Source organism: Zootoca vivipara, chromosome 3, assembly GCF_963506605.1.
Source record: "Zootoca vivipara chromosome 3, rZooViv1.1, whole genome shotgun sequence".
Classification (NCBI taxonomy): domain Eukaryota; kingdom Metazoa; phylum Chordata; class Lepidosauria; order Squamata; family Lacertidae; genus Zootoca; species Zootoca vivipara.
The window spans coordinates 72,959,299-72,981,158 of NC_083278.1; the positions used below are offsets into that span (position 1 = coordinate 72,959,299).

The following is a 21,860-nucleotide window of genomic DNA, read 5'->3' on the forward strand; positions in this document are numbered from 1 at the left end:
CCCTGCCCCCCCACTTCAACTGGGCATTAATGTGGTGTTAGAAGTGGAGTCTCTTGGATTGCAATCCTAAACATGTCTACTCAGAAGTCTCATAGAGTTCAATGACACTTACTTCCAGGCAAGTGAGCAAAAGATTGCAGGTGCATTTCCTGACAAAAGCCATGTTCAGCTGTGATAAAAATCCACAAATATAGCATGTGAGTGCCACCCTGCCTCTCTCTGTGTGTGTAAATTGAAGGGCAGGTGTGCAAAGCGAGGAACCTGCTTCTACGGGTGGCAAAACTACCATCCTCACCAGTAAATAAAGAAGCTTATTTACAGATGTGGTTACTAAAGCTGGAACGGGGGGGGGGGCTGACAAATTCTGAGCTGTTCCAGTCTTCTGGGTATAAATAATGCTTTTGGCTTTTAATTTTAAAATAGGAACACTGTCATGAGAAAGACCCCTCTTTCCTTGTTTGAACTTGACAAAAGTCCTATTTGTGACCCATCTGTCTTCACAAAACTGGCATAGTATCGCTACCAAATGCATGAAACTGAAATGCACAAATGACACTCATTGTTCCAGCACAGTAAAAAAGAAGTATATACTGTTCCAATTAGACAATTACTTTTGTGAAACATGTTTATGGTGTGGCACTGTGCAAAAAAAAGTATGCTTTTGTGTATATTTGTAGCACCACATTTCTTGCATCACTATCAAGTAACTTCAACAAGAAGCTATTGTTAGCAAGAATTGACTTCTCTATTTTTAAATATGGTTATGCTTTTTTAAAAAACTGTTTACCCTCAGGCATCTTGCTTGTACTGAGCCCTCCTTCACTATTACTGGCAGCTATATCTTCTGTAAGCATGGAGCAGAATGCTTATTCAGCCCTGGGATTAGACTTCCCCTAGAACTGACCAAATTTGGTGAGGGTCCCACGTCCTCCCTGCCTTTTGAAGCTTCTGGGGTTGGCACAATGGTAGCTGCAGTGCTAGAGCTGTTGCTTGATGGGAAAATGGCTCTGGCTCAACTTCCCTCAGGGTCTTCTCCCACCTTTGAAATGTGTCTCCCCTGCTTGAGCTGCCAGGGCAGACGGGAATATAAGCAATTGAGACCACTCGCATTTTAGCCTACTGAAAACTGTCTTATACCAGGTTGGCATAAAATATGGCTTCTAGATGAGAAAGCTACCTTCTTGATGTGGGAGGCAGCATCACCTGAAGCATGAACTATCTACTAGTTTATGTTTGCATACTCCTGCCTCTTTGAAATATGTTGGTTTGTGACAGGTTAGGAGTACCAAAATGCTGGTGTAATACAAAGAGCAACGTACAGCCTAAAGCCATAAAAGGCGAGTAACCAGACCAAACATGGCAGTCTTTTGAGCACGACTGTTTAAGGCCCAGATACTTGAACAAGTGGGGGCTATAAACTCTTGACTCTGTTCCTGTATGTAGTTCCTATAATGTAAAGTTAAAGGTACAGGGAAGCTGCCACACTTAGCTTTTGTGAGCACTGAAATCACTTTAGATAAAAGCTTGGGGGGAAATAAGCTTGAAGCAATATGTGACTTAGAATGTGTTTTTAAATAGTGTGTTTTTTTTCTAATGTTATTGTGTTATTTATATTTAATTGTACTTGCCATGACTTTGTACATGTGAATAAAATCAATTTGGGGGAAAAAACATTTTGAAAAAGCAGTAGTAGTGCTTTCTTGATATTGGTGAAATAAGTCTTACGACTCTTATTTTGTGTCCTTCCACTCTGACAATCCCCCTTGGTTGCATGTAAGATAGAGAGGGATGCATAAGAATGTGTAGAAATTAGCCGCTTCCCAATCTTTTTCTCTGTACCATGCATAATTTTATTTATCATGTCTCCTCTTTCCTTTTTCGCAAGCTAAATACTCCCAATTGTTGTTTTTTTGGAACACAAAAACTTTTCTTCATAGGGGAGTTGCTGTACCCTTCCTTGTTTGTTTTGGCTGCCCTTTCTTGAACCTTCCACCATAGTTTTAGAAAACTATGGTATTTATTCCCACAAAATGTACCACCTTGGATGGCTTTAAAAGATTAGACAAATTTGTGGAGAATAAGGCTATGTTTTACCTCAGGCCTGAGGGTTGAACGTGGCCCTCCAGGCCTCTCCCCCTCTGGCATTCAGAATTCTTCTCAGGCTAGAACCCTCACTAGAACCGTGTCATTTTGTGTGGCTGAAATGCGTTCTTAAACTCCACTAATTCTCTTGTTTTGTCTAGATGGGTGATAGGGGTTTTGTGTGTGGTGAAACTAGCCTGCCGTACCAAGGCAAAAGTGACATTGATTCTGGCCACTTTTGCCTCTGGCTCCATCCACCACTGCAGCATGGGCCCTAAAGGTTGCGCAAACTGGAATGTGGTCATTGGGTTGAAAAATATCCCCCACTATAGACACTAATTTTAAGCTGCTTTCAGACACAATTGAGCGACAAGAAATCTAGACACCTCCCTCATACCCTTTATCTTTAGTGGTAGGCCCTTTTCCAGTCAGTAAGTGATGTAAAAGATTGGATGGGCTGAGAAACTCCAAACGTACTGGGAAATGCTTAAATGATTACTACATGTAAAAAAGAGGTTTGTAGTGTGCCTATGTGTTTTGAAAATCTTAGGGATAAATTGGACTAAGGGGAATGATCCAAGTACTGCTTCAAACAAGGGATCAAGTTAGGAGACTCTTGCTTTCTGTTTTGGCATAGAATACCAGCTGTCTGAATAAACATGCCCAATAGGGGCTGTTAAGCCCCCCCCCCCACTTTGTGGTTGCCAAGGCTTTTTCTCCTAAGTGAGCAGAGAATTGTAGCCTTGTTGTAACACTGTGGAAAGATCTGACCATATATTAATAACAAAAGTCTAGCATCCTAACAAAGGGAAGTGTGTGGATGAGTCCTAAACTTGAGTTTGTATGGATTTTTGGTCTGTACTTTATGAAGAGAGGTAACACTTCCTTGAAAAAATAAAAAGACCTGGGCTACAGTACATAATTTTTACAATTTCCTTCCCAGCTTAACTACTCACGTTCCCTAAAAATAGATATTTTTTAATGTTACTTCTCTCCCCAAGATGATAAACAGGTGTTGTATTCATTACCTAAAAGCAGGGTAAGAACACATTAAAATTTGGGAAACTGGCGATATTTTTCAGTTCTCCATAGAATATAGCTGGGTCAGCTTTGTAATATTAACAGGAAACATGCACTGGACAGTTGGTTGCTGGATTATTCAGTAAGAAACATAGAAAATCCAATTATTACTGTCCAGAAATAACCTAAGACCAAAGCTTAAAATCAGGCATTGCGCATGAAACCATTTAAAATCACATAAGCTTCCTAGTACGGTATACACCTATCCATCCATTAAAAATTGTGTGCTTGTTTTCACGGCAATCATGCCACTTAGTTTTAGCAAGTCATTATTAATATTCTGAGCATTTAATGTATGGGGATGTCTAATACATGTAGATAAATAAGATTATCGATATTGTTAAAATTCTGAACATCTACCCTTGGCAGGTTTGAGATTTCATAGAGCTGCAACAGTGCACATTGGAGATGTTAACAATGCAGGAAATTGTGAAAGCATGAAAAGGCTGATCAGCCAGGGAGCACAGCTTTCCACCCCTTCCACCCACACCCTCCCTAAGCCTGCTATGGCTGAAAAGAAACCTACAGTAAATACATTTAAATAAAACCTTTTATTTAGTAACATTTTTCTGGTGACATAAAGCAGCATAGTAAATTCTTTATACAGTATAGAAGTCATGCATTTAAAGTTTAATGTATACTAACACTGTGTAAAAGCACTTTTATTTTTAGAAGCAATTAAATGCCAAGAGCATTTGTCTTGAGGCTCAACTGTAATAATACTCCTTAAGCTCCTGCAGTTCCAACTTGTGGAATCAAGCCAATACAGGTAGCAATCTAGCACATTTCAACTGCATGAACAACAGTTTCTCCAACTCATGTTAACAAGGGTGTACAAGAGTTCAGCTACAATTTTCAGAGTCCTGACACTACACACTGGAAGGGAAACACGGGGTTCCAAACTCCATGTGTCCCTTAGAAGCAGTAATGTAATGAAGGCAAGAATCAATGACCTGGGTGTCTCTAATCATTTCCTGAACCAACTTTCCTCCTCGCAAAGCCTAACTCTAATATTTAAATAAATCCAGTTTTGAGAAACAACCAGGAGCAGTGTTTTGGGCACAGGCAGTATGAACTCTCATATGAAATTTTCTGTAAAAACAAAAACTCATTCATGCTAATTTGCAGGCACAAAATTTGGAAAGGAGCTTACAAATATTAGTTTAGAACTGAAGCCGCAGTACAGTTCTGCCTAAGGTAATTTTAGCCCCATAGAAATGTTAAGTTCCAATTGTTTTTTTTCCTTTATCAAAGATAAGCAAGTTTGTGAAGTCACATTTATTAGCTAAATCTAGAAACAAACAGCAAGACAGCGAGTTTATTGTGCCTGCATTTGCATTGATGCCCAATGGAGGAAACAGAACTCCATCAGAACACACGCAACCCAAACCACCTAAATACAAGCAGTAAGGCACAAGGCCTTGAGTTCCCCAACCAACTATAAAGGCGGCTAGCGACAGGGAGAGACCAGTTTTTGTGCTGTAGTACTAACTACCAACCATTTACATCAGTCTATGCTAACCTGGCGCCTTCCACATATTTTGGACTACAAGTCCCGCTGGTTGAGGCTGATGGAAGGCCTAGTCCAAAACGCCAGGCAGGTACCAGGTTGGCCCAGGGTGATCCATGTCAATGAAAGATGTGCGGAAGATGAAAAGGGATTATGGGAAAGAACCAAATGCAACAGGAAGATGTACAAAAACCTATGGAGTAAATACCTGAGATTTTACTACATCATTAATCGGTTCACAATTAATAGTAGCATGGCACCTCCTTTTTTCTGCTATTCCCTCCAGTTTGAGAGAGGGCAGCAGTACAGCAGTCACTGGGTAGGGGGTGGGAGGGAGGAGAAAGGGGAGCTTCAAGTATTATGTAGAAGACTAGGAACAAATTACAAGTTGGACTTTAGGACTTACTGACTATACTTCTTTGGAATTGTTGACATTAATATATGTAACATTAGAAAAAGTACACAATAAAAACACACACACGCCAAATAATATTCTTTGAAAGTACGGCACTTCTGAACCATTATAAGACATCCATGCAGTGCACCTCATATACCCATGCTGTGAACCAAATGCATTAATAGATACTGCATGCTAATCACTTTCTTTACTTTGAGTGGATGTTTAAGTAGACTTCAAATTGACTTTTTTTCCAGTACAATGCATGGAAGCATGTTATTTTGTTTACATCAGTCTACTTTATTTTTGGGAATTAACTTTTTGATGAATCAACCCCTTCAAGTTAAAGGTTCTCATTTACCTCAAAGGATTAGTGTGTCCATTTTGTATGCTAATGAGTAACGTGCTTACAATCTGTCATTTTACTTTCCCTGAATGGTGGGGGAGGGAGGGGAGGATGCAAAATGTACTCAAATGCCAACATTAAAATGTGTTCATCATCTTGGATTAAAATGCATGAGCTGTCTCCCAACCATTATTTACTGAAATGCAACAACAGGCCTGCAGAGTTGGAAGACTGCCTGTTCCTGGATGAACTTGCCCATCAGTTAAGTCTCATCGTGGGCCTTGCTCTGGGCACCTCTGCCACTGGAGCCTGCCCTGTTTATCTAGGTTTATGGCATTCAGTTTATTTTGCTGACCTGTTCAGTTTTTGTCATTCAATGTGATGAGCTTTGGCTTGGCATAGGACTACTAAAGTCTTATTTGCATTATTTTAACTATTTTACCTGCATTGTAATGAAGCTTTGTTACTTTTATTTGCCATTTTGTATTGCAATTGTTTCTTTGAGTTGTTCTAGACCACTTATTAAATTGCCTTAAATGCAATTTATGAGAGAAAAGCAACATAAAAACATTAGAGGAGCTATGTTCTAGAAAGGGTGCTTAAACCATTTCTTGTAGATCCCACCCCCAGTTGCTCTGTATAGTTTCTCCTCAAGGATGTGAAACTAGCTGAGAAAGGAGGAGCTGGAAGCAGTGATTTTTATCAGAAAAATGTCTCACAGCTCCAATCAAATTCAGTCTCTCCTGCTGCCTGCATTTTGAGTAAATAACCATTAAAAAAAGAAACCGCTCATGTGTCTTGCCAACTTAGGCTCAATCAAATACTGTACTTATTTGACAATAATGTCAATGTTTGCCCTCATTTTGTTACATCCTCAGGTATGACCAACCAAAAAGTTTTAAACAATGTACATCCTTAGTTAAAACTAACACAATCTAGCTCAAATAACTATAGTTACACCCCTTCAATGTTTCCATATTTCGGAATTATCTGTGTATCAACAGTCATAAATGTTCATGTTCTGGAGTTTTTAGGTATCAAGAACATTTAAGAGGCCAATTTGACTTTTACATACACACACCTGTTTCTCTTAGGCAAAGTCAAGGTTTCATATTTCCAAGTGTCTCTATAGAACACTCAGTTCGATACCAAGAAGGCAGAGGGCAGTGTTTATCTTTGACTAGTTGCTGCCATTTACTGTATTGTGTTTCTAAATTACAGAGTTAAAGAAGCTGACTGCAATGCATTAAGTACTACAGATTTTGAAGCAGTCTATACAACATATGCTACTTTTCATAACAAATTGCTTCTTTTTAAGGAGGATAACCTGAACAGAGTCTTAGGTATAGAAATTACTTTAATTTAAAAAAAAGTCAGATAACGATGATTCACAACTTCAAACACTGTTCTAGAATGGCAAAACAAGTAGGCATTATCTTTTCCCCAAAACATAAAACTTCAGTTACAATTTCAGATGTAGAAAACAAGAATTTCCCAAGGCAAGATCAGACAGCAGTAAGCTCTTAAGATCACAGATGAATTGTATAGCCTACAGTTGTCAAAGTGATTGAAATACATTTAAGAATTGTCAGGAAACAGTTCAGTTATGCTTCAGTAAAAAACCCACAACATATTAGTAAACTTATGGCCTGTTTTTCAAAAAAATAAATCATATAACTTGTAGAATGTGGCAAATAAATCACTGACAATCAATGCCAGTAGCTTTCAATATCAAAACATAAATAAAAGCTATTGTACAAAAAATAAAATAAAAACAAACAAACCACCAAACATGATAAAGCCTACCAGTTACATTTCAGTTCTTATTTATAAAACAAACAAATGTTAGTGCAACATTATGTCAGTATATCATGCTTTGGAAATTTAATGACCACATTTTATATACACAGGATACAGCAATGTCTTAAACTGGAAGAAATGAGCAAAAATATGCAACAGAATTTTTTTTACATACTGATATTTTACTCTTGTCCACTGAATTACCAAATTTTATTTTTTTGCAATCTTGCTGTGCCAAGTGCACGCTTCTGGAAGCCATTTCATAGTACTTTTAAAAAATACCAGATGTGGTATGCTTTATTGATTCAAAAAACAGTTCTAAAACTGCAGTCTTGAAGCCATGGCAGTAGTTTCATTAATCGTCATTTTCAAGGACAGCTGAAAAAATAAGCAGCATTTTGTGTTAAACAACGTAGGCATCCTATACACGCTTTAGGAACAAACTCCATGCAATTTAGTGTGAAACCACAGAGTTAATCTATTTTGCTTTTTGAGACAGAAACACAATTAAGCAGTCATTCACAAGGTCATACAACATACACAGCTTCTCCACCTTAGTGCATTTTTGTTATGCACTAAGGAAATGTTCTTGTGGAAAGGAAAGCTATAAATGAAATAAAATAATGTTTCTCAAATTAAGAGGTTCGATATAGATTTGAATTTTCATTTCAGTGCAAATCCTTACTTGCAACAGGACTGACTTCTGAGTAAGAATCATGGTTATGCTGTTACAGATTTACATTGTTTTTACAAGGTGGATATCAAAAAAATATAAATCCTGACAGTAAAACGAACAACAAACAAGCCCTTGGGACACATGGAAAATTTGAAGAAAACCACCCCACCTGTGGAGCTGTGTATGGATTTTCCCTCCTTCAATAATCAATGTCTAAATGAAGATGCTAATCTCCAACTGCTAACACTTACCTCTTCCCCTGCTCAAATGAATGTTTCGGTTGCCTGTTCCTAACAGCCACATTCTTGAACACTTTGAGCTTGTGCTCTTCGCGGAGATCTCAGCTGTCTCAGGGCAGCATCTCCATACTGAATACCTGAGCCCATCCTTTCTGGATCCAGTTCACCTGATAAAACAAAACACAATTTGTTCTTGCAGACGTTGTAATTACATTTAAATTCAGGTTGTTCTCTTCACAAACATGTAAAAATATAAAAGCTGCTGTGTCCTCCCCTTCCTACTAGCTGGAAGATGTACAGCAGGTTGGAAGCTAGATGTCAGAGGCTGAGAGGCTTCACACCCAGATCCTAAAAGCCAGAAGCCAATTCAGAGTTACAATATTATTAATAATCTAAATGTCAGACATATCTTTCAATAATCACACAGTTAGAAAGATGTTACATTTTTACAGCAACCTGTAAAAATGCTTTGACATCATCCCCTATCATTGGGTGATTATCCAATGATAGTCATACCCAAGCCCATCAATTTCAATGGGTCTACCCCACTGAAACTGCTGTTAAAAGGGTGCTAGTGGGGTGTTCAATGAAAACCAGTTACACCTCCTTTTGGACTCTGCTCTTCAGGGTCATTTGTACTTGCATTAAGGTATTTGACAATTTAAGACACAGGTGAGAATTAGGTGACACTTTGACAAAAGAAGAGCACATCTAGTTTGAGCGCAGTTAATCACATGTCAACATTTCACATACCCTAAAGTGTCTAATACTATAGAGCTGAAAATATTTTAAGATCACAAACATGAATTGTGATTACCTGACTCAATTTTATTAAGTATTTTTCTGGCACACTGTACAAAGGCCTCTTCAACATTCTCCCCTGTCAACGCACTTGTTTCCAAGAACATAAGTTCTGAAACAAATATGAACAAAAAAGATTTGCAATCATTATTATTTATTGAAATTATATACCACTGCTGTATATACCACCTGCAAGTCTCAGGGTGGTTCACAGGATAAAATCAGAATATGTATAAAACCACAAAATACAGAATCAAAATAAAAACAACAACCCAATAACCCCCCAACACATTTTAAAAGGACATAGGATTGATCAATCAATCAATCAGTTTGAAGCGATATCCAGATAATTGGTATATGCCCAATGGACATATTACCCAATTACAACCACGCCAAAATTGGGGGATGTTTTATAAAGAGTTGTCTTCCAATTTCTTCATCCCATTTTTGGAGACTGAGGGGGTCGTAGAATGGGGCAAAAACACTCACCCACTCAGAATGACAGAAGCACTGACCTCACTCTGACTTGACTTCACCCTCCAAACTAGTAGCTTTGAATACCTGGGTGGGGAGGTCATAATTCCAAATGATGGGGAGTTGTTGTCCCCATCATTTTGAAGAGCACCAGGATGGGGAAGACTGATCCAGACTAACTATCACCAAACTCAGGTCATGAAAAATACTTACCATTTTCTTGAGCAAACCTGGATGCTTCCAAGAAAGTGACTTCCCGATCTCCATCAAGATCCTTTTTGTTCCCACACAGTATTATAACAATATTCTGACTTGCTAGCATCCTTGCATCTGTTAGCCAGTTAGTAAGCGCATTGTAGGTTTCACGACTGCATCACAAAAGCACAAATGATTAGACATTAATAAGTATACTTCCCCCTTAAAATCATGTTTTAATTATCCTAGCTAACTAATTTACATAGCAACAGTTCATGTTCACTTTGATAGATCAACAAAAAAACCATTGCTGTACTTTCTTTTGTCCATTGCAAAATACTACAGAGACATTATTGCCCAGCAATAATGGATACGGAGCACCTGCTGTCCTGACAGGTGGTAGGGTGCAGAGCAGGCAGTGTTAGTCCCACATTTGGATCTGTGCCAATTCACTGTGAACACTGAAAGCAAGGGCAAATGTAACCAGTGAAAGATGTCATTTATACAGTTCTCCCAAAGCCAACCAGAACATTATAACAGACTTAACTTTTTTGCAGTGTGTATTTAGGTCTCCAAGAAAATCAGTTTTGAGTTAAAGGAACACCACTCTGTTCCTGAGGCGTGCGCTCTAAGACAACTGAAAGTAAGGGGGCAGTTTCTATGAAGGAGTCATTGGTATCCAAGAAAGCTGACAGAAAACACTCTCAGGAGTAAACAAAGCATGGTCCCCAATGTTTCTTCATCCAGAAATTTTTTGATTGCCAAGATAGCCAATAGTGATGGTCTCTCACAATCTCAAGAAGTCCTTGATGTCCAAGACTCCACAAAAGATTTAAAAGAGTCCAAGTTTGGCATCATGGCCTACTGCATGTATATACTGCAATCAGCTGCTAGTACCAGATATAGAAGCTTGGGCATAAATAAATTTTAAGGAAACATGGCTTGTGCATGTTGGGGATGGAGTGGAGAGAGATGAACTAGGAAAGAGGCTAGTCTGTCTCCTAAGCCACTGAAGTCAGATTTTGTACTAGATTGAACTTAAAATATTTTTATATGTAGGATGGTTTGAAAGGGGTTCTTTCCTGTAAAATTGAAACCCAATTTAAGATACAGCAGCTCAAATGAAATAGGGCTGGGAGCACACGTGTGAATTTTGTGAGAGTAATCTCAAGAAGCTATGAAAGCTGAACTTGTCTCATGATAATTGCTCTTATGTGATTAATTTATCTTGGCTGTAAAGGATTACATGTCCACCTAAGGATAACCACAAGATCAGAATAGTTTATCTATACAGTACTTATATTTATATTTAAAGAGAAAAACAACTACCAGACTTTTAGAAGACATCTGAAGGCAGCCCTGTTTAGGGAAGTTTTTAATGTTTAATAGATTATTGTATTTTAATGTTCTGTTAGAAGCCGCCCAGAGTGGCTGGGGGAGGCGCAGCCAGATGGGCGGGGTATACATTATAAATTATTACTATTATTATTATTAAGAACACGGGTGGTACTGTGGGTTAAACCACAGAGCCTAGGGCTTGCCGATCTGAAGGTCGGCAGTTCGAATCCCCATGACGGGGTGAGCTCTCGCTGTTCGGTCCCTGCTCCTGCCAATCTAGCAGTTTGAAAGCATGCAGTGCAGGTAGATAAATAAGTACCGCTCTGGTGGGAAGATAAACGGAGTTTCCGTGTGCTGCTCTGGTTCGCCAGAAGCGGCTTAGTCATGCTGGCCACAAGAACTGGAAGCTGTATGCTGGCTCCCTTGGCCAGTAAAGCGAGATGAGTGCCACAACCCCAGAGTCATCCGCGACTGGACCTAATGGTCAGGGGTCCCTTTACCTTATATTTATAGCAGTTTTTCCTTTTACCTGGTGATGTCATAAACAAGTAAGGCACCCGCTGCACCTCTGTAGTAGCTTCGTGTTACAGACCTGTGAAGGAAAACGTATACCACTATAAGATGACAATAAGCCATGCTCTACAGTGCTACAATTACAAACAACACAGAAGCTACTGTGTCCACTTAACAAGGCAGTATGGTCATGACTGAGCCAAAGTTGATCAGTTTTAAGCCTCATCAGTTCTGAGGGGTCATATATTAAAACTCTCCAGAGGAAATAAATGATTTAACAATACTTACTTTTGCCTACAAGTTCTCCTATAGTCACAACACAACTGGATATCACAGAACTAGTGAAACAGCAGCCAGTATCAAACAAACTTGCTAACAAAAAAGTCACATGCCACTTTCTTCAACTAACATGCCAACAATTTTCTGTGTTATAAAAATATACCTGAATCGCTCTTGTCCAGCTGTATCCCATATTTGTAGTTTTACATATTTGCCGCCAACATTTATTATCTTTGAACCAAACTCCACTCCTATAGTATGATTTGAGTCATCTTTGACTAGAATGGAAAAGGTGTCTATTAGTATTCAAGTACTGTACAATTTAAAGTACACAAGGATATTATATTAACAGTGACATTTTTAATATTTATCCATAATTTGTTCTCTACAGGCAGCAGTGTATTTGTTAACATAACCAGGGGGAATTTTTATAATTCTCTCTCTCTCTCTCTCTCTCTCTCTCTCTCTCTCTCTCTCTCTCTCTCTCTCTCTCTCTCTCTCACACACACACACACACACACACACTGTACACATATTCAGGGGTATTAGAATAGGCTTCTGTGAACACTTTGTGAATATGCTAGACAAGATACGTCAAAATGAAATGCATTAGATAGTTGTGTGAATTCATCCAATGTTGCATGGTGGGCTATATGCATATACTATAGCATGCACAAATTTGACAATTCCCAAAATTTACTAGTGGCACCAGTCAAGGAAATTTCCTTATTCAAAGGTTGCTTTGTGACAAAAAATGCCTCCTTCTCACCCACCCCTAAGTTTTGTTAACTAAGATTTATGAGAACATGCTATCAATACCCATGATTGAAGCTGTGGCTACCATGTTTTCATTATGTGTAGGATCAAAATTTGTTATCACAGTGACATATAAATGTGTGAACTGACCGGAATCTGCCTTGATGGAGTGCCATTGTACTGGCAAGGGGTATTATGTAGAATGGTAATCCATCAAGTCAGCTCTTAGGGCTATACTGGTCAGTTCACACACCCCATTTATGTATCACTGTGATAACAAATTTTGATCCTACACACAATGAAAACATGGTGTTTAGGAAAATATTGATAGCATGTTATCTCATGCCTACGTAGAAAGTGATTTGGGGTAGATAATACATACTGAGGAGTAAACTCCACTGAGTACAATGGTATTTACTTCCAAGGAAATACATGGATTGCATTGCATGTGTCCCTACTACTGCCTAAGAAATGCCAGATCACTTCTGTCCAAAAAAATGCTGTTAGCCAGTTTTTTTATAAGGACCAATGTGGACCAGAGTTCTGTTGAGCAACCCCCACAAAAACCCCACCCCCAAGAACCCCACAACATCTGCATTATACTTACATTTCTTCTCAATAAATTGATGAAGCAAACAGGATTTGCCAGTGCCTGCATTTCCAATTACCAAAAACTTAAACAGGAAATCTGAAAATAATAGGAGAACCTTTGTCATAAAAAGAAATCACAAGGACACAGAACAGATAAACTGTCTGGTTGCTGTTCAGTGCCTGGCTTAGCAAGATATTGCAACAGAACAAAGGAATAAGTATGGCTATTTGTATTCTACACATGACATATGAATCTGTCCAAGACAAAATTCAGCATTTCAGATTAGAATTTTTCTCCCAGCCTTTGTAGTACTATTTTGGGTATAAAACAAGAGCTGATTTATTCCAACAATCTAGATTCTAAAAGTGTTGAATTAAACATTAAAAAAAAACAGGACAGGTTCTCTGTGAGGCATAAGTAGCAAAGGACAAATAACATCAAGTTGGATTTTTCAGATACGTACCCAAGTTTGGCATCTCTGAATGCCATGATAAAACATCCAATTTGGATGAATCAGCAGAAAAAATATCCCTTTCAAGTTTGGAAGGCACAATATGAAAAAGAGTGGGGCAGGGAGAAGGAGGACACGAACTAGCCAAAGTGAAGCACTTTGAAGCCCCACTACTTTAAGTGGGAGATTTATGCTTTTAAAAGAGCAAACATTTACCGGTAGTAACATCTATAGCTGCGGCAGGGAACTTATTTTGCAGCCTGAGAACTGCATTCCTTCATATGCAGCCATTCAGGGGCCACATGCCAGTGGTGGATGGGGCCAGAGGAAAAATTGGGAGGCACAAGGGATGTGATTTTTACTATTATATAGTAGGTAATGTTCCTGTACACAAAAGCCAGAGGTTTCTACACACCCACGCATACATCTTTTGGTCTTCTATCCAGGTAAGTAAAAGGAATGTGACCTGGGAAGGGGCATAGCATGGGAGAAGTTTGGAGGGCTGCATTTGGGCCTGCAGGCTGAGGTTCCCAACCCCTGATCTATGGGATCTTCAGATGTTTCACAGTCTGAAGCTATTTGACCACCAAACTTCTCTATTACGTCACATTCAAAACTGGCTTACTCTATACATACAACATAAAGTTTCTCTTGCAAATCTGAAAAGGCTATCAGCAAAGCCTCAGCAGCAATTTCTAAACTTTCCCAACATGCTCAAATCCACATTGCAGATAATATATTCCTTTTACAACTACGGGGAGGGGGGATCATAGTGCTATAAAGTACCATAGGCTCATGTGAATCGTATGTTAACCTGAAACTGGCTACAGTATTGCTATTTTAAACAACTGTGGGGAAAACTGTTTGCATGTTTTAATTCTGGCACAGTGTAGTGAAAGCAATTCACATGCCAGTTATTTCTTAAGCTTTACTTTCAGTTTCTTTTTTCTAGATGAAACAAAAAACTAAAAACAAAGCTATGAAAGGCACTTCATTATAGGCCTGATTTTCTCTTTCTTCCTCACTGACAAAGAAGCTTTGAGCTCCAAGATTTGTTGAGCTGTCTGGCCTCTCACCCTAGAGAAGTCTGTTGTTACTAGGAATGACTGAAGACAAAAAATGCAGCCAAGAAGAGACCCATAGTCACTATTATCATAGCCAATATTGAAACATTAAGGGTTATCTAGAGGCAAGAACCTCATAACACAAATGTGAATGCTATGAGATACATGACTATCAAAGCTTTAAGGATGCAATAAGTGAGCACTAAAAATGATTGATTCAGGGTAGCTTTTATTCTTGTTTTGAGAAATATTAAAAATCCAACCGTTACGTTTCCATGTTGTGTTTGGAGTGTACAAAGGCTCTATTACATTGTATTTGCTATCTATTTAGTAATTCTCAAAAATATTCCACTCTGTGGGTGATATAACAATTACACTAATAATGGTAGAATTAGACTAGATGTGATGGTAGATGTAAACAGAAAAATCTATCTTTTGTGCATGTACTACCGTATAGATCAGCAACCAATAATGGCATCTAAAAAGGAATGCAGTACTTCATCTCCTGCAGTATTCTTTCATAGATTTTCTTTATTTGGCATAAATGTACTACTGCTTTTATTCCTATGCACCTACAAAAATATTTTCTACCTGGAATATTTTAAAAGGGAAAACAAAGACAATTACCATGAAAAAAATACGAAAGAAACTAACAATTTAGTAATCTCACCAGGGAAATTAGGGCAGGAAGATCTCAACAAAAAGTCTCAAAGAAAGGGGAAGCAAAAATATATTTTTAAATTGCAGAATAGTGAAGCCCAGAAAACAAGTTATTATGCCTGAGATATTCCAAATCATGGAGGCTCAAAACAGAGTATATTCTTCCTGCATCTCTGCCTCTTCTTTTATGCTGTCCTAAGTTTCTTCCCAGAAGTTCTTCAAGTCACCGTTCAATACATAATGTTGTTTATGGGATACTGCCAAAAGATAATGGTTTGGTATACAACGACCAAAATTTATCACTTTATTTTAAGAAAATGGGTTTGACACAAGCGAAATAAAGCACCAACAGTGTAAGTGCAAACAAACTTGAGTCCTCTTTTCAAAATCTGGGTGCAAGCAGATGTTCAGCAACACCGACTGATGTTTCCCATGAATTTCCTAGTTTTTCTGTTTATTTATTACAGTTGCTATCCACACAGAAGAAAATTCTCCCACTAATGTTACTTTCCCCATAGCAAAAACCATTACCTCTCAGAAGCAGCCCTACATACAGCACCATACATGGCTCACTATTGCTTCACAGTCTGGCCTAATAGAAGTCGTGACAGCACCCCTTGAAAAAGGTATGGTAGAAATTTAAGAAATGGGTTCCAAAATTCATGCTTGGCCTAATGTGGGTATCAGGTTAGAAAATGGTTAGAAACTACTGATCTAGAGCACAGACATAAAAATGATAGCCTACCGAACAGGGCTGCTGTGAGGGTAATATAAAGAAGAGAAAGCTATAAGAAGGGCTTTAACGTACCCATTACAATTGCCTAGGTTAAGATATATGTTTAAAAAGCACACGTAGTTCAGCCCTTTCTTGAAAAAAGCCAGTGATGCATACAGCTGAAAAGCCAATGGCCTGTATGCAACACCACAACTACCTGGTTTCTCCATTCCTCCTTGTCGACACATGGGTACCAAAAACAGGAAAGAGGAAGGGGCGAAGGCGAAGACATCTGCAAGGGCCTCTCCTGTGCAAGGTGTGCGTAACCCACTAGCAATAGTGGCTCTGACCTTGCATTGATTTATTTGATTTTTAATGCTGCGCGGCTGCGTTGCTGTTCCCCGCCCTGGGCCCCCACGGGAAAGACAGGTAACAAATGCTATGAATTCTGCATAAAAACGGGGGCGAGAGAAGCAATAATGCCTCGCGCGGTGCTCCCTAGCCGCTTGTGCCATGTCCGTCTCCACCGCATCACGCCGCAAGTCCGAGGCGGGCCCGGGGGCGCCGTGTGCGGAGAGAGAGCGCCCACCTCCATGAAAACAACCCCTCCCTTCCCTATTTCTACAGCCACCGCCCGCAGCCCCGCTTCACCTCAGAGCCCGAGTACCACCCACCCAGCCCCTCCCTACCATACGTCTCCGACATGGCTGTCTGCGACATTTTCGGAGCGACGCGGCCGCCCCTCTGCCGCCCGCCGCCGCCGCTCGGAGGCAACGCAGGACCTCGAGGCACCTCAGGGAGGCCGCAGCCTTGAGAACGGCAAAACACCTCCGGCAGCGGTAGCAGCGGTCGCGCTGCTCCCCCTCCCCTCCGGCAGGGGAAAAAGGGGAGGGGTGAGGAGAGGGAGGCGGAAAGCGCCTCGGCCAGCCACCAAGCGGCTCGAGAGCGCGTCTCACGAGGTCTGCGCCTGCGCAGGCGGCGGCTCCGCCCTCTCCGCCCGGCCCTTCGGCGGCGGAGGTGAGCGCAGGCGCGCTGGCGCGCCAACGGCTCCCTCACCAAAACAAAGCGCACGTGCGCGGCGGGCTGTGAAAGCCGACGTCTCGGCGGGCCTCGCGCCTGGCAGTTGGGCCTGGGCGCCTGCTTTTCATTGGGTTTTCGAGCGGAATCCACTGGCTCCATCTTGGTAGCTGCAGAGGAGAGACAGTGAAAAGGATATAGGGCGCCCCAGGTTTGGGATAACTACCGTGTTTCCCCTTTTTTAAGACACCGTCTTACAACTTTTTTTTCTCAAAAAAACACAGGGTGTCTTATTTTCGGTGGGGTGTCTTTTTTTTTTAATTACCTGATGATGATAAGATATAGTTTGCATTTCTGTACATTACATTTCTGTACATTAATTAATGATGATGATAAGCTATAGTTTGCATTTCTGTACATTACAAAAAGGGAAGAAAAAAAGAAGAAAAACTGGCTTAGGTGGTCCGCCCGGCCTGGCAGGGCGCTCCAAGCGCTTGGCGCTGCGCCGGTTCTGGGCGGCGGGGAGGCAGGTCTCCTCGGCTGGGTCAGGCGGAGACCGCTGGCTCGGGCACTCCGCCCGGCCGACAGAGCGCTCCAAGCGCTTGGTCTTGCGGAGCGCTTAACGCGCTCCACGCTGCAGCCGCCGTATCTGGGCGGCAGGGAGTCAGGTCTCCATGGCCGGGCCAGGCGGAGGCCGCTGGCTCAGGCGCTCCGCCCGGCGCGACAGAGCGCTCCAAGCGCTCGGTCCTGCGGAGCGCCCGACGCTGCAGCCGCCGGATCTGGGCGGTGGGGAGGGAGGTCTCCTCGGCCGGCCAGGCGGAGGCCACTGGCTCAGGCGCTCCGCCCGGCCCGACAGAGCGCTCCAAGCGCTCGGTCTTGCAGAGCGCTCAATGCGTTCCACGCTGCAGCCGCCGGATCTGAGCGGTGGGGAGGCAGGTCTCCTTGGCCGGGCCAGGCGGAGGCCGCTGGCTCAGGCGCTCCGCCCAGCCCGACAGAGCGCTCCAAGCGCTTGGTCTTGCGGAGCGCTCAATGCGCTCCACGCTGCAGCCACCGGATCTGGGCGGTGGGGAGGCAGGTCTCCTTGGCCGGGCCAGGCGGAGGCCGCTGGCTCAGGCGCTCCGCCCGGCCCGACAGAGCACTACAAGCGTTGGGTCCTGCGGAGCGCTCGACGCGCTCCATGCTGCAGCCACTGGTTCTGGGAGGCGGGGAGGCAGGTCTCCTCGGTCGGGCCAGGCGGAGGCAAGACCGCTGGCTCGGGTGCTCTGCGCGCTCGTCGCTGCAGCAGCTGGCTCCAGGCACCGAGCCGGCAGGCTTCCTCCTGCTGCTGCTGCAGCCAGCGTTCTGAGTCCCACTGGCTGGTTGGGGCGCTCGGCGGTCTCTCTCCACATGGCATGGAGGTATGTCTTATTTTCGGGGTATGTCTTATGTTTAGCAAATGTTTAAAAATCCTGCCATGGCTTACTTTATGGCTACGCCTTAAAAAGGGGGAAACACGGTATGTGTTCTGCTTTGTAGAGGACAGCCCTCTTTATTTTTGAAGGGCTGTCAGGTGACCGTTTGATAAGGTCCCCTCTGTTTGATAAGGAACCAAGGGAGAGCAGGAGCCACATGTAGTTAACAGGAGCACCTGGTCAACAGACTGCAGGTTACCTGGTGTCTTCCCCACTGTGGTGAGGTGTATTGTATTTCTGTTTAAATTACAGTACATTATTGCATCTACATTAAGAAATGCAAATTGGTGTCCTCCTTTTTTCAGTGATTTTCAGCTGTCCACCATACCCAGGTTTGGTTAACCCTTAGAAAACCAGGAACTCCTCAACTTTATTATGTTATGCATTACAATAACTTTATTAACCTTTATTAGGTGCTGCAAGACTTGGTTGAGTTGAATGTGCTTTTTTGCTACAAGTTTTTGTTAGTCCTTTGTAGTCCTGAACTTACGGGGGTTTCCCTTAATTACTGTTTTCTGTTTCTCTGTTTTTTGTTTGATTGTTTAGCAATCTATTTCCTGCCTTTTCGCCACAAGAACCCCCAAGCCTTCTTAAAAACATAATAAAAACATAGCCAAAGTGTAAAATCAAGTAAAAGGGGGCATTTCTTTAATGGTCAAACTATGGAGTTTGCCACCACATGATGTGATGATCATTAACTTGTATGTCTTGAAAAGGGTATTAAGCTAATGGAGAATGAGGCCATCAATAGTGTGTACCCCTGAAGGCCATATGTTTCTTCCAGTATTGGAGGCAGTATGTCTCAGAATACCAGTTTCTGGGGAATGTATTCAGGAGAAATATTGCATTCACATATTGCAATAGGTTACTGGGAACAGAACGTTGGGCTAGATGGATATTTTCCGAGATGTAAACTAGACAGATCAGTATTATTTAAATGTGTCATTAGAAATAATAATAATAATAATTTTTAATTTGTATCCCACCCTCCTCGGCTGAGGCCGGGCTCAGAGCGGCTAATATCATAAAAACAACACAATATGCATAAAAACAGACATCAATTGTTTAAAATACCTCGTAAAATTAATTCAAACAAGTTAAAATCTGGGCAGGTGGCAGTTATCAGGTTGGAGTTGAGAGTGGTTAATACTTGCCAGTTGTCTTTGTCCATGGAGTTTTCTTGGCAGGGATACTGGAGTGGCTTGCCAGTTCCTTCTCCAGGTGGATCACGTTTAGTCAAAACTCTCCACTATGACCTGTCCATCTTGGGTGGCCCTGCATGGCATAGCTCATAGCTTCTCTGAGTTATTCAAGCCCCTTCGCCATGACAGGCATTGATCCATGCTGATCGCTGAAGAATTGATGTTTTTGAATTGTGGTGCTGGAGGAGACTCTTGAGAGTCCCATGGACTGCAAGAAGATCAAACCTATCCATTCTTAAGGAAATCAGCCCTGAGTGCTCCCTGGAAGGACAGATCGTGAAGCTGAGGCTCCAATACTTTGGCCACCTCATGAGAAGAGAAGAATCCTTGGAAAAGACCCTGATGTTGGGAAAGATTGAGGGCACTAGGAGAAGGGGACGTCAGAGGACAAGATGGTTGGACAGTGTTCTCGAGGCTACGAACATGAGTTTGACCAAACTGTGGGAGGCAGTGGAAGACAGGAGTGCCTGGCGTGCTGTGGTCCATGGGGTCACGAAGAGTCGGACACGACTAAACGACTAAACAACAACAACAAATACTTGCCAGGACCAACTGTTTTCACTGATCATACAAGGACCTGTGAGCGGGTTGGGGGCCTCCTTTGGGCTTGTTTTATACGAAGGAAAGCATAAAAAGAACCCTGCTGGATCAGACCAAAGATCTGGCCTCCAAATCCAGTCAGAAACCACTTATTCTTGTTCTGTTCACCACTGCCTTGTTTCCTGTTTTTGCCTCACCAGCTTCCTTGTTACTGAGGCCTCATTCACATTTCTGCCATGCCTAAAAAGGTCCCAGAGGTTTTCTGCTTGACCTATGCTTTCAAGGCATGGGTCTGAGAAGTTTCCCCCTTGCCCCACTCCTTTACAAGGTAAAAACCTCTCTTTAGTGAATAGCAATAGATCAGAGCAAACCTGAATTACCATTTGCTCCTGCTGAGTGCTAAAGAGCGGTTTTCCTCAGGGGAAAGCAATGGGAAGAGGAAGCATGGATAAGCCCTGACTCCAGCTAACACTGTAACTTTTTGCCAACACTGTTGCTACTTTTTATTCCTATGTACTTTCATGCCAGTTTTAGCTTTTATTGCCCAAAACTCTTTGGGACCAGCTATGTGAAGAACCACCTATACCCAAATATGCCTACCAAAGCCTTAAGATCAGCATTTGAGGCCTGCTCTGCTGTAAGTTGTAAAGAGGTGGGTGCAGCAAAAGTTAGGCCTATCAGTGGTGCTGTCAGGGAAGAACTTTGGGCCCAGATTTGCAGGGCCTGCAGAATGAGCAGGAGGGACCCCAAATGCAGCAGGGCTGGCTTACCTGTTTTGAAGCAAGTAGTACCACACCTTACCATCTAAATAGGACTTTCCCCAGTTGAGAGTCTAAAAAGATATAACTGCACCACTGGAGCCTGGAACAAATGCATTATTGAACAGAACTGTGTTCACTACCGGTAGTAGCAGGGAGATAGTTTGTGAATGTTTTTTTGCCAGTGTAATACAATTTAGTTCCATACCTCCAGCACACCCCATATTTCCTAGTCTTCCTCAGGAGCAGGCTATTTTTTAAGAGAAAGCTTATTTTATATCTCTGACCATCCTGAGGGTGGCACCATACTGCTGCTTCTGAAAGGCACTCAGGAATTCTCATGAAACTTCAGTGTATGTGTGTGTGCGTGTGTGCGCGCTAAACTAGATATTATGAGGGAAACAGAAGATTACTTGTAATGCTAATGTGGGTGGGTGGGGTAAGTTGCTTACATCAGCTGATGCTCCAGCAAATGCTTCCGGGCTGGGGGAAATGGCCTCAGTGGGACCATTGCAAATGATAATCAGTGGCCTAGAAGGAATTGGCCATCCCCTTTGCTTCCCCACTGCTTCAAGTGCTCCCATCCCTACTTTCCTTGCTATCACAGCCGATAGGGTTATGTTTGGCTTTGGGACCTTATCTTTTGTGGCATCTGTAGAGGTTACTATGGTTAGTACCGTGTTTCTCATATTTTAAGGCATCCCTACAAAATAAGGCATGGCAGGATTTTCCGGAGGTGGAAAAATATAAGGCATACCTCGAAAATAAGCCGTACCGGGTGGTGGAAGAAGGTCTGTGGCAAAGAAGGGTTGCTGCTGCCGCGTTAACCCCCGAGACCTGGCTGCAGCCTCAGCGCGCAGCGCGTGCAGCCCCAGAACCCTGCTGTAGCCTTTGCGCACCGCGAGCGGACACACGGGACCTGGT

At 42.0% G+C, this 21,860-nt stretch overlaps 1 protein-coding gene across 1 annotated transcript; it reads right to left on the bottom strand.

The window, feature by feature from the left end:
* Positions 1-778: 778 nt before the first annotated feature.
* Positions 779-16,913, bottom strand: RAB4A (RAB4A, member RAS oncogene family). The gene is made up of 8 exons (XM_035108460.2): positions 16,658-16,913; positions 13,094-13,174; positions 11,894-12,008; positions 11,468-11,530; positions 9,619-9,773; positions 8,948-9,043; positions 8,143-8,297; positions 779-7,593 (listed from the first exon to the last, which is right to left on the bottom strand). Exons 1-7 carry the CDS (start codon positions 16,686-16,688, stop codon positions 8,182-8,184), a joined length of 657 nt encoding a protein of 218 aa, XP_034964351.1. The 5' UTR covers positions 16,689-16,913; the 3' UTR covers positions 779-7,593; positions 8,143-8,181.
* Positions 16,914-21,860: the final 4,947 nt, after the last annotated feature.

Excerpts from the sequence above, each read along its gene's own strand:
- RAB4A (XM_035108460.2), bottom strand. The coding sequence starts at position 16,688 with ATGTCGCAGACAGCCATGTCGGAGACGTATG. Across the intron at positions 12,009-13,093 it reads TCAATTTATTGAGAAGAAAT|TCAAAGATGACTCAAATCAT; the intron begins GTAAGTATAATG and ends TTTCCATTCTAG. Across the intron at positions 9,044-9,618 it reads CAGGTTTGCTCAAGAAAATG|AACTTATGTTCTTGGAAACA; the intron begins GTAAGTATTTTT and ends TATTTGTTTCAG.